The sequence below is a fragment of the Oncorhynchus gorbuscha genome, unplaced genomic scaffold (genome assembly GCF_021184085.1).
Source record: "Oncorhynchus gorbuscha isolate QuinsamMale2020 ecotype Even-year unplaced genomic scaffold, OgorEven_v1.0 Un_scaffold_1216, whole genome shotgun sequence".
In the NCBI taxonomy this organism is placed as follows: Eukaryota; Metazoa; Chordata; class Actinopteri; order Salmoniformes; family Salmonidae; genus Oncorhynchus; species Oncorhynchus gorbuscha.
In genome coordinates, this window is record NW_025746059.1 from 72,501 (window position 1) to 90,000 (window position 17,500).

Sequence of the window (17,500 nt, forward strand, 5' to 3'; positions counted from 1 at the left end):
TGGGCCCTGATCAGAATGGTCCTGGTCAAAGTAGTGCACTATCCCCTATGGGCCCCTGGTCTAAAGTAGTGCACTATCCCCTATGGGCCCCTGGTCTAAAGTAGTGCACTATCCCCTATGGGCCCCTGGTCTAAAGTAGTGCACTATCCCCTATGGGCCCCTGGTCTAAAGTAGTGCACTATCCGCTATGGGCCCCTGGTCTAAAGTAGTGCACTATCCCCTATGGGCCCCTGGTCTAAAGTAGTGCACTGTATAGAGTGCCATTTGGGTTTCAACCTTGATTGTTGTGTAAAAAGTAGTAGCCTCATGACTTAGAATCCTCAGAATGTGTTTGGTCACATCGTGCTCTTCTTTAAGTGTGTTGGGTCATGGACTAGATCACATGGACTAGATCACATGGACTAGATCACATGGACTAGATCACATGGACTAGATCACATGGACTTAGATCACATGGACTTAGATCACATGGACTTAGATCACATGGACTAGATCACATGGACTAGATCACATGGACTAGATCACATGGACTAGATCACATGGACTAGATCACATGGACTAGATCACATGGACTAGATCACATGGACTTAGATCACATGGACTTAGATCACATGGACTTAGATCACATGGACTAGATCACATGGACTAGATCACATGGACTAGATCACATGGACTAGATCACATGGACTAGATCACGTGGACTAGATCACGTGGACTAGATCACGTGGACTAGATCACGTGGACTAGATCACATGGACTAGATCACATGGACTAGATCACGTGGACTAGATCACGTGGACTAGATCACGTGGACTAGATCACGTGGACTAGATCACGTGGACTAGATCACATGGACTAGATCACATGGACTAGATCACGTGGACTAGATCACGTGGACTAGATCACGTGGACTAGATCACGTGGACTAGATCACGTGGACTAGATCACGTGGACTAGATCACGTGGACTAGATCACATGGACTAGATCACATGGACTAGATCACGTGGACTAGATCACGTGGACTAGATCACGTGGACTAGATCACGTGGACTAGATCACGTGGACTAGATCACGTGGACTAGATCACGTGGACTAGATCACGTGGACTAGATCACGTGGACTAGATCACGTGGACTAGATCACATGGACTAGATCACATGGACTAGATCACATGGACTAGATCACGTGGACTAGATCACGTGGACTAGATCACGTGGACTAGATCACGTGGACTAGATCACGTGGACAGATCACGTGGACTAGATCACGTGGACTAGATCACGTGGACTAGATCACGTGGACTAGATCACGTGGACTAGATCACGTGGACCAGATCACGTGGACTAGATCACGTGGACTAGATCACGTGGACTAGATCACGTGGACTAGATCACGTGGACTAGATCACGTGGACTAGATCACGTGGACTAGATCACGTGGACTAGATCACGTGGACCAGATCACGTGGAAGATCACGTGACCAGATCACGTGGACTAGATCACGTGGACTAGATCACGTGGACTAGATCACGTGGACTAGAACGTGGACTAGATCACGTGGACTAGATCACGTGGACTAGATCACATGGACTAGATCACATGGACTAGATCACATGGACTAGATCACGTGGACTAGATCACGTGGACCAGATCACGTGGACTAGATCACGTGGACTAGATCACGTGGACTAGATCACGTGGACTAGATCACGTGGACTAGATCACGTGGACTAGATCACGTGGACTAGATCACGTGGACTAGATCACGTGGACTAGATCACGTGGACTAGATCACGTGGACTAGATCACGTGGACTAGATCACGTGGACTAGATCACGTGGACTAGATCACGTGGACTGATCACGTGGACCAGATCACGTGGACTAGATCACATGGACTGATCACGTGGACTAGATCACGTGGACTAGATCACGTGGACTAGATCACGTGGACTAGATCACGTGGACTAGATCACGTTGTCACGTGGACAGATCACGTGGACTAGATCACGTGGACTAGATCACGTGGACTGGAGATCACGTGGACTAGATCACGTGGACTAGATCACGTGGACTAGATCACGTGGACTAGATCACATGGACTAGATCACGTGGACTAGATCACGTGGACTAGATCACGTGGACTAGATCACGTGGACTAGATCACGTGGACTAGATCACGTGGACTAGATCACGTGGACTAGATCACATGGACTAGATCACATGGACTAGATCACGTGGACTAGATCACGTGGACTAGATCACGTGGACTAGATCACAGTCACTTATTCCTTTGTGCTCTTGTTTATTTGTGGATTCTTTCAGCTGACTACTGGTCTGGAAAGAGAAGTGACATCACTCCAGAGTAGAACGCGGTCGGTACACCATGCTATAAAAGGGTGAAAGGCCGTAGGTAACCATGCTATAACAGGGTGAAAGGTCATAGATAACCATGCTATAACAGGTGAAAGGTCAAAGTTCATAGGTAACAGGTCACTGTTTTGATGTTGTACGATTAGTATACTGTAGTTGGAGGAACGTTGACAGGCTAGTGTGTGTGTGTGTGTGTGTGTGTGGCTCTAAGCTGAACCGGCTAGATCACTGTCTCATCGTCTCTATTTCAACGCGACAGTGCAAGTTGTCTCACACAGTTGTCTCAATCTTCTCAATAATCTCCACCATAGACTTGGACGGAGAGAGCAGAGAACACTCATCTTGATTCCACATACTTAGTGGACTAGACTCTCCATCACTACTTAACTCTTCATCCTCCTCCTCCACTTCCTCCTCGTCTTCCTCCTCTTCCTCAGAACCCTCGTCACATGACTCCATGTAATGGCCGCCCAGCGCATTTATCCCAGAATCCTCAGAGCTGGACGGGGAGGAGCAGTGGTCTATTTTGGGGGTGGTGACCTTGTCTCCCAGGGCACTGGGCTTGGTGCCCTGGGGGTGTGGTCTGGGCTGGAGGTGTGGGTGGTGTCTGGGGGTCCGTTGGGGGTGGGGTTTGGACCGGGGGTGAGGGGGATGTGATTGAGGCGGGCTGGGCATGGTTGAAGGTTGAGGTCTCTGGACATAGCACATCTTCCCATTGATGCGTTTGACCATGTAGTCGTCCACGAAGAGGTCTGAGATGATGCAGAACTTTGGCGACTCCAGGCAGGGCGGGGCTTGGAAGGCGGGGGCGGTCATGAGGAAGCGTTCGGCCAATAAGACTGTCAGGTCCATGGTATGGGGGTGGTCTGTGGCGATGGCAGGCACTGGGGTGCTGGGGAGGCGGCACACGTTGGTCATCGGCTGGTACACATATTTACCTAGAGAAGGGAAGAGAGAGAGAGAAGTGGGGAGAGAGAGAGAGAAGTGGGAAGAGAGAGAGAGAGAGAGAAGTGGAGAGAGAGAGAGAGAGAGAAGTGGAGAGAGAGAGAGAGAGAGAGAGAGAGAGAGAGAGAGAGAGAGAGAGAGAGAGAGAGAGAGAGAGAGAGAGAGAGAGAGAGAGAGAGAGAGAGAGAGAGAGAGAGAGAGAGAGAGAGAGAGAGAGAGAGAGAGAGAGAGAGAGAGAGAGAGAGAGAGAGAGAGAGAGAGAGAGAGAGAGAGAGAGAGAGAGAGAGAGAGAGAGAGAGAGAGAGAGAGAGAGAGAGAGAGAGAGAGAGAGAGAGAGAGAGAGGAGACAAAGGGAAGAGAGAGAGGGAGGGAGTTAGGGAGGGGAGCAGATGAGGGAGGGAAGAGGAGAACGTGTTATACTGGAGATTCCCATGGTAACACACAGTAGGGTGGAAAGAATGAGGGAGAGATTCTGAAAGTATTCAGACCCCTTCACTTTTTCCACATTTTGATATTTTACAGCCGTATTCTAAAATGGATTAAGATTTCCCTTCACTGGAACTAAGAGGTGTAGCCCGAACCATGAACAATAGCCCCAGACCTCATCCACCAAACTTTACAGTTGGCACTATGCAATATCAAAGTCACTGTGATGTAGTTGGTACAGAAATGACATGAAACGTGGGTACAGAGAACAGGCGGGAAGTGGTGAAATCAAGGTCACAACATGACATCAAATCAAGGTCACAACATGACATCAAATCAAGGTCACAACATGACATCAAATCAAGGTTATGACATCAAATCAAGGTTACAACATGACATCAAATCAAGGTTACAACATGACATAAGGACTCTTTCTCTCAGTATTTTCTTTAGTGAAGTGGCCCTCCTGCAGAGCTGTGCCTGTTTCAAGATGTATGTCCTTAAGAGAGATCAGACTAGAAAAGAGAGGAGGGGAGGAGGGGGGCAGTGGGTAAGATTCTGCCTTCTAAAGATGTAAGGAAAAGAACATTAGAGAGCCTTAGCTTTTAGTCTCTGTAGCTAGAGAGAGAGAGACAGAGAGAGACACAGAGTGATAGAGACCCACACAGAGAGAGAGAGACACAGAGAGAGAGAGACAGAGAGAGACAGAGAGAGAGACAGAGCTTTGTCCTTTAGTCTCTGTAGCTAGAGAGAGAGAGAGACAGAGAGAGACACAGAGTGATAGAGACCCACACAGAGAGAGACACAGAGAGAGAGAGAGAGAGAGACACAGAGAGAGAGAGAGACAGAGAGAGACATAGCTTTGTCCTTTAGTCTCTGTAGCTAGAGAGAGACAGAGGTTTGTCCTTTAGTCTCTGTAGCTAGAGAGAGAGAGAGCTTTGTCCTTTAGTCTCTGTAGCTAGAGAGAGACAGAGCTTTGTCCTTTAGTCTCTGTAGCTAGAGAGAGACAGAGCTTTGTCCTTTAGTCTCTGTAGCTAGAGAGATAGACAGAGCTTTGTCCTTTAGTCTCTGTAGCTAGAGAGAGACTGAGCTTTGTCCTTTAGTCTCTGTAGCTAGAGAGAGACAGAGGTTTGTCCTTTAGTCTCTGTAGCTAGACAGAGACAGAGGTTTGTCCTTTAGTCTCTGTAGCTAGAGAGAGAGACAGAGCTTTGTCCTTTAGTCTCTGTAGCTAGAGAGAGAGACAGAGGTTTGTCCTTTAGTCTCTGTAGCTAGAGAGAGAGACAGAGGTTTGTCCTTTAGTCTCTGTAGCTAGAGAGAGAGACAGAGGTTTGTCCTTTAGTCTCTGTAGCTAGAGAGAGACAGAGGTTTGTCCTTTAGTCTCTGTAGCTAGAGAGAGAGACAGAGGTTTGTCCTTTAGTCTCTGTAGCTAGAGAGACAGAGCGTTGTCCTTTAGTCTCTGTAGCTAGAGAGAGACAGAGACTTGTCCTTTAGTCTCTGTAGCTAGAGAGAGACAGAGACTTGTCCTTTAGTCTCTGTAGCTAGACAGAGACAGAGGTTTGTCCTTTAGTCTCTAGTGCCTGGTGGAGGGAATGCAGTTCATCCCTGCATCATCATGGTGAAGGGAGAGTGATTTTGATTCCACTTGGAGAGATCGATAGAGCAGCTTAGTAGTTACTGTATCTTAGTAGTTACTGTATCTTAGTAGTTACTGTATCTTAGTAGTTACTGTATCTTAGTAGTTACATTATCTTAGTAGTTACAGTATCTTAGTAGTTACAGTATCTTAGTAGTTACAGTATCTTAGTAGTTACAGTATCTTAGTAGTTACATTATCTTAGTAGTTACAGTATCTTAGTAGTTACAGTATCTTAGTAGTTACAGTATCTTAGTAGTTACAGTATCTTAGTAGTTACTGTATCTTAGTAGATACCGTATCTTAGTAGTTACAGTATCATTGTAGTTACTGTATCATTGTAGTTACTGTATCTTTGTAGTTACTGTATCTTTGTAGTTACTGTATCTTTGTAGTTACTGTATCTTTGTAGTTACTGTATCTTAGTAGTTACAGTATCTTAGTAGCTACAGTATCTTAGTAGCTACAGTATCTTAGTAGTTACAGTATCATTGTAGTTACTGTATCTTAGTTACAGTATCATTGTAGTTACTGTATCTTAGTAGTTACTGTATCTTAGTTACAGTATCATTGTAGTTACTGTATCTTAGTAGTTACAGTATCTTAGTAGTTACTGTATCTTAGTAGTTACTGTATCTTAGTAGTTACTGTATCTTAGTAGTTACTGTATCTTAGTAGTTACTGTATCTTAGTAGTTACTGTATCTTAGTAGTTACTGTATTTTTGCAATATTAAATCGCTATCAGTTAGCATGTGGAACATTCAGGGCCTCCACTAGTGAACCTTTGGACTGTAGTTGTAAATGTCATCATTCTGAAGGAGACATGGTGTAAGACGGGCTACAGAGAGGTAATCATGCTGTCACAGTCCCACAGGCTAAAGAGAGGTAATCATGCTGTCACAGTCCCACAGGCTACAGAGAGGTAATCATGCTGTCACCGTCCCACAGGCTACAGAGAGGTAATCATGCTGTTACTGTCCCACAGGCTACAGAGGGGTCCTTCTGTAGCTCAGTTGGTAGAGCATGGCGCTTGTAACGCCAGGGTAGTGGGTTCGATTCCCGGGACCACCCATACGTAGAATGTATGTACACATGACTGTAAGTCGCTTTGGATAAAAGCGTCTGCTAAATGGCATATATTATATATATTATTATTATTATTATTATTATTATATTAGGTAATCATGCTGTTACTGTCCCACAGGCTACAGAGAGGTAATCATGCTGTTACTGTTCCACAGGCTACAGAGAGGTAATCATGCTGTTACTGTTCCACAGGCTACAGAGAGGTAATCATGCTGTTACTGTTCCACAGGCTACAGAGAGGTAATCATGCTGTCACCGTCCCACAGGCTACAGAGAGGTAATCATGCTGTTACTGTCCCACAGGCTACAGAGAGGTAATCATGCTGTTACTGTCCCACAGGCTACAGAGAGGTAATCATGCTGTTACTGTCCCACAGGCTACAGAGAGGAAATCATGCTGTTACTGTCCCACAGGCTACAGAGAGGTAATCATGCTGTTACTGTTCCACAGGCTACAGAGAGGAAATCATAAGTTTGGCATACAGGACTGTTCTACAAAGTTATTGAAAGCAGTGAAACATATGACATAATTAAATCAATGTACAGTACATTCAAAAAGTATTCAGACCCCTTGACTTCTTCCACTTTGTTACGTTAGTCTTCTTCCACTTTGTTACGTTAGTCTTCTTCCACTTTGTTACGTTAGTCTTCTTCCACTTTGTTACGTTAGTCTTCTTCCACTTTGTTACGTTAGTCTTCTTCCACTTTGTTACGTTAGTCTTCTTCCACTTTGTTACGTTAGTCTTCTTCCACTTTGTTCCACTTTGTTACGTTAGTCTTCTTCCACTTTGTTACGTTAGTCTTCTTCCACTTTGTTACGTTTTGTTACGTTAGTCTTCTTCCACTTTGTTACGTTAGTCTTCTTCCACTTTGTTACGTTTTGTTATGTTAGTCTTCTTCCACTTTGTTACGTTAGTCTTCTTCCACTTTGTTACGTTAGTCTTCTTCCACTTTGTTACGTTTTGTTACGTTAGTCTTCTTCCACTTTGTTACGTTAGTCTTCTTCCACTTTGTTACGTTAGTCTTCTTCCACTTTGTTACGTTAGTCTTCTTCCACTTTGTTTTAGTTCCACTTTGTTAGTCTTCTTCCACTTTGTTACGTTAGTCTTCTTCCACTTTGTTACGTTAGTCTTCTTCCACTTTGTTACGTTAGTCTTCTTCCACTTTGTTACGTTAGTCTTCTTCCACTTTGTTACGTTAGTCTTCTTCCACTTTGTTACGTTTTGTTACGTTAGTCTTCTTCCACTTTGTTACGTAGTCTTCTTCCACTTTGTTACGTTAGTCTTCTTCCACTTTGTTACGTCTTCTTTTTGTTAGTCTTCTTCCACTTTGTTACGTTAGTCTTCTTCCACTTTGTTACGTTAGTCTTCTTCCACTTTGTTACGTTTTGTTACGTTAGTCTTCTTCCACTTTGTTACGTTAGTCTTCTTCCACTTTGTTACGTTAGTCTTCTTCCACTTTGTTACGTTAGTCTTCTTCCACTTTGTTACGTTAGTCTTCTTCCACTTTGTTACGTTAGTCTTCTTCCACTTTGTTACGTTAGTCTTCTTCCACTTTGTTACGTTAGTCTTCTTCCACTTTGTTACGTTAGTCTTCTTCCACTTTGTTACGTTAGTCTTCTTCCACTTTGTTACGTTAGTCTTCTTCCACTTTGTTACGTTAGTCTTCTTCCACTTTGTTACGTTAGTCTTCTTCCACTTTGTTACGTTAGTCTTCTTCCACTTTGTTACGTTAGTCTTCTTCCACTTTGTTACGTTAGTCTTCTTCCACTTTGTTACGTTAGTCTTCTTCCACTTTGTTACGTTAGTCTACTTCCACTTTGTTACGTTAGTCTTCTTCCACTTTGTTACGTTAGTCTTCTTCCACTTTGTTACGTTTTGTTACGTTAGTCTTCTTCCACTTTGTTACGTTAGTCTTCTTCCACTTTGTTACGTTAGTCTTCTTCCACTTTGTTACGTTAGTCTTCTTCCACTTTGTTACGTTAGTCTTCTTCCACTTTGTTACGTTAGTCTTCTTCCACTTTGTTACGTTAGTCTTCTTCCACTTTGTTACGTTAGTCTTCTTCCACTTTGTTACGTTAGTCTTCTTCCACTTTGTTACGTTAGTCTACTTCCACTTTGTTATGTTAGTCTTCTTCCACTTTGTTACGTTAGTCTTCTTCCACTTTGTTACGTTAGTCTTCTTCCACTTTGTTACGTTTTGTTACGTTAGTCTTCTTCCACTTTGTTACGTTAGTCTTCTTCCACTTTGTTACGTTTTGTTACGTTAGTCTTCTTCCACTTTGTTACGTTAGTCTTCTTCCACTTTGTTACGTTAGTCTTCTTCCACTTTGTTACGTTTTGTTACGTTAGTCTTCTTCCACTTTGTTACGTTAGTCTTCTTCCACTTTGTTACGTTAGTCTTCTTCCACTTTGTTACGTTAGTCTTCTTCCACTTTGTTACGTTAGTCTTCTTCCACTTTGTTACGTTAGTCTTCTTCCACTTTGTTACGTTAGTCTTCTTCCACTTTGTTACGTTAGTCTTCTTCCACTTTGTTACGTTAGTCTTCTTCCACTTTGTTACGTTAGTCTTCTTCCACTTTGTTACGTTAGTCTTCTTCCACTTTGTTACGTTAGTCTTCTTCCACTTTGTTACGTTAGTCTTCTTCCACTTTGTTACGTTAGTCTTCTTCCACTTTGTTACGTTAGTCTTCTTCCACTTTGTTACGTTAGTCTTCTTCCACTTTGTTACGTTAGTCTTCTTCCACTTTGTTACGTTAGTCTTCTTCCACTTTGTTACGTTAGTCTTCTTCCACTTTGTTACGTTAGTCTTCTTCCACTTTGTTACGTTAGTCTTCTTCCACTTTGTTACGTTAGTCTTCTTCCACTTTGTTACGTTAGTCTTCTTCCACTTTGTTACGTTAGTCTTCTTCCACTTTGTTACGTTAGTCTTCTTCCACTTTGTTACGTTAGTCTTCTTCCACTTTTTGTTACGTTAGTCTTCTTCCACTTTGTTACGTTAGTCTTCTTCCACTTTGTTACGTTAGTCTTCTTCCACTTTGTTACGTTAGTCTTCTTCCACTTTGTTACGTTAGTCTTCTTCCACTTTGTTACGTTAGTCTTCTTCCACTTTGTTACGTTAGTCTTCTTCCACTTTGTTACGTTAGTCTTCTTCCACTTTGTTACGTTAGTCTTCTTCCACTTTGTTACGTTAGTCTTCTTCCACTTTGTTACGTTAGTCTTCTTCCACTTTGTTACGTTAGTCTTCTTCCACTTTGTTACGTTAGTCTTCTTCCACTTTGTTACGTTAGTCTTCTTCCACTTTGTTACGTTAGTCTTCTTCCACTTTGTTACGTTAGTCTTCTTCCACTTTGTTACGTTAGTCTTCTTCCACTTTGTTACGTTAGTCTTCTTCCACTTTGTTACGTTAGTCTTCTTCCACTTTGTTACGTTAGTCTTCTTCCACTTTGTTACGTTAGTCTTCTTCCACTTTGTTACGTTAGTCTTCTTCCACTTTGTTACGTTAGTCTTCTTCCACTTTGTTACGTTAGTCTTCTTCCACTTTGTTACGTTAGTCTTCTTCCACTTTGTTACGTTAGTCTTCTTCCACTTTGTTACGTTAGTCTTCTTCCACTTTGTTACGTTAGTCTTCTTCCACTTTGTTACGTTAGTCTTCTTCCACTTTGTTACGTTTTGTTACGTTAGTCTTCTTCCACTTTGTTACGTTAGTCTTCTTCCACTTTGTTACGTTTTGTTACGTTAGTCTTCTTCCACTTTGTTACGTTAGTCTTCTTCCACTTTGTTACGTTAGTCTTCTTCCACGTTTTGTTACGTTAGTCTTCTTCCACTTTGTTACGTTAGTCTTCTTCCACTTTGTTACGTTAGTCTTCTTCCACTTTGTTACGTAGTCTTCTTCCACTTTGTTAGTCTTCTTCCACTTTGTTACGTTAGTCTTCTTCCACTTTGTTACGTTAGTCTTCTTCCACTTTGTTACGTTAGTCTTCTTCCACTTTGTTACGTTAGTCTTCTTCCACTTTGTTACGTTAGTCTTCTTCCACTTTGTTACGTTAGTCTTCTTCCACTTTGTTACGTTAGTCTTCTTCCACTTTGTTACGTTAGTCTTCTTCCACTTTGTTACGTTAGTCTTCTTCCACTTTGTTACGTTAGTCTTCTTCCACTTTGTTACGTTAGTCTTCTTCCACTTTGTTCGTTAGTCTTCCACTTTGTTACGTCTTCTTTTTGTTACGTTAGTCTTCTTCCACTTTTTGTTACGTTAGTCTTCTTCCACTTTGTTACGTTTTGTTACGTTAGTCTTCTTCCACTTTGTTACGTTAGTCTTCTTCCACTTTGTTACGTTAGTCTTCTTCCACTTTGTTACGTTAGTCTTCTTCCACTTTGTTACGTTAGTCTTCTTCCACTTTGTTACGTTAGTCTTCTTCCACTTTGTTACGTTAGTCTTCTTCCACTTTGTTACGTTAGTCTTCTTCCACTTTGTTACGTTAGTCTTCTTCCACTTTGTTACGTTAGTCTTCTTCCACTTTGTTACGTTAGTCTTCTTCCACTTTTTACGTTTCTTCTTCCACTTTGTTACGTTAGTCTTCTTCCACTTTGTTACGTTAGTCTTCTTCCACTTTGTTACGTTAGTCTTCTTCCACTTTGTTACGTTAGTCTTCTTCCACTTTGTTACGTTAGTCTTCTTCCACTTTGTTACGTCTTCTTTTTGTAACGTTAGTCTTCTTCACACTTTGTTACGTTAGTCTTCTTCCACTTTGTTACGTTAGTCTTCTTCCACTTTGTTACGTTAGTCTTCTTCCACTTTGTTACGTTAGTCTTCTTCCACTTTGTTACGTTAGTCTTCTTCCACTTTGTTACGTTAGTCTTCTTCCACTTTGTTACGTTAGTCTTCTTCCACTTTGTTACGTTAGTCTTCTTCCACTTTGTTACGTTAGTCTTCTTCCACTTTGTTACGTTAGTCTTCTTCCACTTTGTTACGTTAGTCTTCTTCCACTTTGTTACGTTAGTCTTCTTCCACTTTGTTACGTTAGTCTTCTTCCACTTTGTTACGTTAGTCTTCTTCCACTTTGACGTTAGTTCTTCTTCCACTTTGTTACGTTAGTCTTCTTCCACTTTGTTACGTTAGTCTTCTTCCACTTTGTTACGTTAGTCTTCTTCCACTTTGTTACGTTAGTCTTCTTCCACTTTGTTACGTTAGTCTTCTTCCACTTTGTTACGTTAGTCTTCTTCCACTTTGTTACGTTAGTCTTCTTCCACTTTTTGTTCCACTTTGTTACGTTAGTCTTCTTCCACTTTGTTACGTTAGTCTCTTCTTCCACTTTGTTACGTTAGTCTTCTTCCACTTTGTTACGTTAGTCTTCTTCCACTTTGTTACGTTAGTCTTCTTCCACTTTGTTACGTTAGTCTTCTTCCACTTTGTTACGTTAGTCTTCTTCCACTTTGTTACGTTTTGTTACGTTAGTCTTCTTCCACTTTGTTACGTTAGTCTTCTTCCACTTTGTTACGTTAGTCTTCTTCCACTTTGTTACGTTAGTCTTCTTCCACTTTGTTACGTTAGTCTTCTTCCACTTTGTTACGTTAGTCTTCTTCCACTTTGTTACGTTAGTCTTCTTCCACTTTGTTACGTTAGTCTTCTTCCACTTTGTTACTTTAGTCTTCTTCCACTTTGTTACGTTAGTCTTCTTCCACTTTGTTACGTTAGTCTTCTTCCACTTTGTTACGTTAGTCTTCTTCCACTTTGTTACGTTAGTCTTCTTCCACTTTGTTACGTTAGTCTTCTTCCACTTTTTGTTAGTCTTCTTCCGTTTGTCGTTAGTCTTCTTCCACTTTGTTACGTTAGTCTTCTTCCACTTTGTTACGTTAGTCTTCTTCCACTTTGTTACGTTAGTCTTCTTCCACTTTGTTACGTTAGTCTTCTTCCACTTTGTTACGTTAGTCTTCTTCCACTTTGTTTTGTTACGTTAGTCTTCTTCCACTTTGTTACGTTAGTCTTCTTCCACTTTGTTACGTTAGTCTACTTCCACTTTGTTACGTTAGTCTTCTTCCACTTTGTTACGTTAGTCTTCTTCCACTTTGTTACGTTAGTCTTCTTCCACTTTGTTACGTTTTGTTACGTTAGTCTTCTTCCACTTTGTTACGTTAGTCTTCTTCCACTTTGTTACGTTAGTCTTCTTCCACTTTGTTACATTAGTTTTGTTCCACTTTGTTAGTCTTCTTCCACTTTGTTACGTTAGTCTTCTTCCACTTTGTTACGTTAGTCTTCTTCCACTTTGTTACATTAGTCTTCTTCCACTTTGTTACGTTAGTCTTCTTCCACTTTGTTACGTTAGTCTTCTTCCACTTTGTTACATTTTGTTACGTTAGTCTTCTTCCACTTTGTTATGTTTTGTTACATTAGTCTTCTTCCATTTTGTTACGTTTTGTTACGTTAGTCTTCTTCCACTTTGTTACGTTAGTCTTCTTCCACTTTGTTACGTTAGTCTTCTTCCACTTTGTTACGTTAGTCTTCTTCCACTTTGTTACGTTAGTCTTCTTCCACTTTGTTACGTTAGTCTTCTTCCACTTTGTTACGTTAGTCTTCTTCCACTTTGTTACGTTAGTCTACTTCCACTTTGTTACGTTAGTCTTCTTCCACTTTGTTACGTTAGTCTTCTTCCACTTTGTTACGTTAGTCTTCTTCCACTTTGTTACGTTAGTCTTCTTCCACTTTGTTACGTTAGTCTTCTTCCACTTTGTTACGTTAGTCTTCTTCCACTTTGTTACGTTAGTCTTCTTCCACTTTGTTACGTTAGTCTACTTCCACGTTTTCCACTTTGTTACGTTAGTCGTTAGTCTTCTTCCACTTTGTTACGTTAGTCTTCTTCCACTTTGTTACGTTAGTCTTCTTCCACTTTGTTACGTTTTGTTACGTTAGTCTTCTTCCACTTTGTTACGTTAGTCTTCTTCCACTTTGTTACGTTAGTCTTCTTCCACTTTGTTACGTTTTGTTATGTTAGTCTTCTTCCACTTTGTTACGTTAGTCTTCTTCCACTTTGTTACGTTAGTCTTCTTCCACTTTGTTACACGTTAGTCTTCTTCCACTTTGTTACGTTAGTCTTCTTTTCGTTAGTCTTCTTCCACTTTGTTACGTTAGTCTTCTTCCACTTTGTTACGTTAGTCTTCTTCCACTTTGTTACGTTAGTCTTCTTCCACTTTGTTACATTAGTCTTCTTCCACTTTGTTACGTTAGTCTTCTTCCACTTTGTTATGTTAGTCTTCTTCCACTTTGTTACGTTAGTCTTCTTCCACTTTGTTACATTTTGTTACGTTAGTCTTCTTCCACTTTGTTATGTTTTGTTACATTAGTCTTCTTCCATTTTGTTACGTTTTGTTACGTTAGTCTTCTTCCACTTTGTTACGTTAGTCTTCTTCCATTTTGTTACGTTTTGTTACGTTAGTCTTCTTCCACTTTGTTACGTTAGTCTTATTCCACTTTGTTACATTAGTCTTCTTCCACTTTGTTACATTTTGTTACGTTAGTCTTCTTCCACTTTGTTACGTTTTGTTACGTTAGTCTTATTCCACTCTGTTACGTTAGTCTTCTTCCACTTTGTTACGTTTTGTTACGTTAGTCTTCTTCCACTTTGTTACGTTTTGTTACGTTAGTCTTATTCCACTTTGTTACGTTAGTCTTCTTCCACTTTGTTACGTTTTGTTACGTTAGTCTTATTCCACTTTGTTACGTTAGTCTTCTTCCACTTTGTTACGTTTTGTTACGTTAGTCTTATTCCACTTTGTTACGTTTTGTTACGTTAGTCTTCTTCCACTTTGTTACGTTAGTCTTCTTCCACTTTGTTACGTTTTGTTACGTTAGTCTTCTTCTACAATTCTTCTACAATTGTTCTACAATTGTTTACATTTTTTACATAAGTATTTGTACATTTACATAAGTATTAGCTATGAGACTGGAAACTAAGCTCAGGTGCATCTTGTTTCCATTGATCATCCTTGAGATGTTTCTACAACTTGGAGTCCACCTGTGGTAAATTCAATTGATTGGACATGCTTTGGAAGGCACACACCTGTCTATATAAGGTCCCACAGTTGGCAGTGCATGTCAGAGCAAAAACCAGGCCATGATGTCGAAGGAATTGTCCGTAGATCTCAGAGACAGGATTGTGTCGAGGCACAGATCTGGGGAAGGGTACCAACATTTATGCAGCATTGAAGGTCCCCAAGAACAACTTGACCTCTATCATTCTTAAATGGAAGAGGTTTGGAACCACCAAGACTCTTCCTGGATCTGGCCTCTCAGTCAGACTGAGCAATCGGGGAGAAGGGCCAATGGTCACTCTGACAGAGCTCCAGAGTTCCTCTGTGGAGATGGGAGAACATTCCAGAAGGACAACCATCTCTGCAGCACTCCAACAGTCCTTTATGGTAGAGTGGCCAGACAGAAGCCACTCCTCAGTAAAAGGCACATGACAGCCCACTTGGAGTTTGCCAAAGCACCTAAAGGCATCTCAGACCATGAGAAACAACACTCCCCATCTAACCTGACAGAGCTTGAGAGGATCTGAGAGAAGAATGGGAGAAACTCCCCGAATACAGGTGTGCCAAGCTTGTGGCGTCATACCCAAGACGACTCGAGGCTGTGATCGCTGCCAAAGGTTCTTCAACAAAGTACTGAGTAAACGGTCTGAATGTTTATGTAAATGTGAATATATTTTCTTAACACATTTGCTCAAATTCCTTAAAACCTGTTTACGCTTTGACATTATGGGGTACTGTGTATAGATTGACTAGATGCTAGATGCTTTACTAGATGCTGTTCTTCCACTAACCTCATTGCAACTCCCCTCCAAGTCTCCGACCACTACCTTGTATCCTTTTCCCTCTCGCTCTCATTCAACACCTCCCACACTGCCCCTACTCGGATGGTATCGCGCCGTCCCAACCTTCGCTCTCTCTCCCCCGCTACTCTCTCCTCTTCCATCCTATCATCTCTTCCCTCTGCTCAAACCTTCTCCAACCTATCTCCTGATTCTGCCTCCTCAACCCTCCTCTCCTCCCTTTCTGCATCCTTTGACTCTCTATGTCCCCTATCCTCCAGGCCGGCTCGGTCCTCCCCTCCCGCCCCGTGGCTCGACGACTCATTGCGAGCTCACAGAACAGGGCTCCGGGCAGCCGAGCGGAAATGGAGGAAAACTCGCCTCCCTGCGGACCTGGCATCCTTTCACTCGCCCGTCTCTACATTTTCCTGCCCTTAGGTCTCTGCTGCTAAAGCTATTTTCTACCACTCTAAATTCCAAGCATCTGCCTCTAACCCTAGGAAGCTCTTTGCCACCTTCTCCTCCCTCCTGAATCCCCCCCCCCTCCTCCCTCTCTGCAGATGACTTCGTCAACCATTTTGAAAAGAAGGTCGACAACATCCGATCCTCGTTTGCTAAGTCAAACGGCACCGCTGGTTCTGCTCACACTGCCCTAACCTGTGCTCTGACCTCTTTCTCCCCTGTCTCTCCAGATGAAATCTCGCGTCTTGTGACGGCCGGCCGCCCGACAACCTGCCCGATTGACCCTATCCCCTCCTCTCTTCTCCAGACCATTTCCGGAGACCTTCTCCCTTACCTCACCTCGCTCATCAACTCATCCCTGACCGCTGGCTACGTCCCTTCCGTCTTCAAGAGAGCGAGAGTTGCACCCCTTCTGAAAAAACCTACACTCGATCCCTCCGATGTCAACAACTACAGACCAGTATCCCTTCTTTCTTTTCTCTCCAAAACTCTTGAACGTGCCGTCCTTGGCCAGCTCTCCCGCTATCTCTCTCTGAATGACCTTCTTGATCCAAATCAGTCAGGTTTCAAGACTAGTCATTCAACTGAGACTGCTCTTCTCTGTATCACGGAGGCGCTCCGCACTGCTAAAGCTAACTCTCTCTCCACTGCTCTCATCCTTCTAGACCTATCGGCTGCCTTCGATACTGTGAACCATCAGATCCTCCTCTCCACCCTCTCCGAGTTGGGCATCTCCGGCGCGGCCCACGCTTGGATTGCGTCCTACCTGACAGGTCGCTCCTACCAGGTGGCGTGGCGAGAATCTGTCTCCTCACCACGCGCTCTCACCACTGGTGTCCCCCAGGGCTCTGTTCTAGGCCCTCTCCTATTCTCGCTATACACCAAGTCACTTGGCTCTGTCATAACCTCACATGGTCTCTCCTATCATTGCTATGCAGACGACACTTAATTAATCTTCTCCTTTCCCCCTTCTGATGACCAGGTGGCGAATCACATCTCTGCATGTCTGGCAGACATATCAGTGTGGATGACGGATCACCACCTCAAGCTGAACCTCGGCAAGACGGAGCTGCTCTTCCTCCCCGGGAAGGACTGCCCGTTCCATGATCTCGCCATCACGGTTGACAACTCCATTGTGTCCTCCTCCCAGAGCGCTAAGAACCTTGGCGTGATCCTGGACAACACCCTGTCGTTCTCAACTAACATCAAGGCGGTGGCCTGTTCCTGTAGGTTCATGCTCTACAACATCCGCAGAGTACGACCCTGCCTCACACAGGAAGCGGCGCAGGTCCTAATCCAGGCACTTGTCATCTCCCGTCTGGATTACTGCAACTCGCTGTTGGCTGGGCTCCCTGCCTGTGCCATTAAACCCCTTCAACTCATCCAGAACGCCGCAGCCCGTCTGGTGTTCAACCTTCCCAAGTTCTCTCACGTCACCCCGCTCCTCCGCTCTCTCCACTGGCTTCCAGTTGACGCTTGCATCCGCTACAAGACCATGGTGCTTGCCTACGGAGCTGTGAGGGGAACGGCACCTCAGTACCTCCAGGCTCTGATCAGGCCCTACACCCAAACAAGGGCACTGCGTTCATCCACCTCTGACCTGCTCGCCTCCCTACCACTGAGGAAGTACAGTTCCCGCTCATCCCTGTTCGCTGCTCTGGCCCCCCAATGGTGGAACAAACTCCCTCACGACGCCAGGACAGCGGAGTCAATCACCACCTTCCGGAGACACCTGAAACCCCACCTCTTTAAGGAATACCTAGGATAGGAT

General features: G+C 43.2%; 1 protein-coding gene across 1 annotated transcript in view; it reads right to left on the reverse strand.

Moving 5' to 3' along the window:
- Nucleotides 1-2,153: 2,153 nt before the first annotated feature.
- Nucleotides 2,154-17,500, reverse strand: part of LOC124021801 (UPF0524 protein C3orf70 homolog A-like) — a 36,344-nt gene continuing 20,997 nt past the window's right edge. The window contains exon 2 of the mRNA XM_046336926.1: nt 2,154-3,311. Within this exon, the coding sequence (XP_046192882.1) occupies nt 2,644-3,311 (668 nt within the window). The 3' untranslated portion in view covers nt 2,154-2,643. The remainder of the gene's footprint in view (nt 3,312-17,500) is intronic.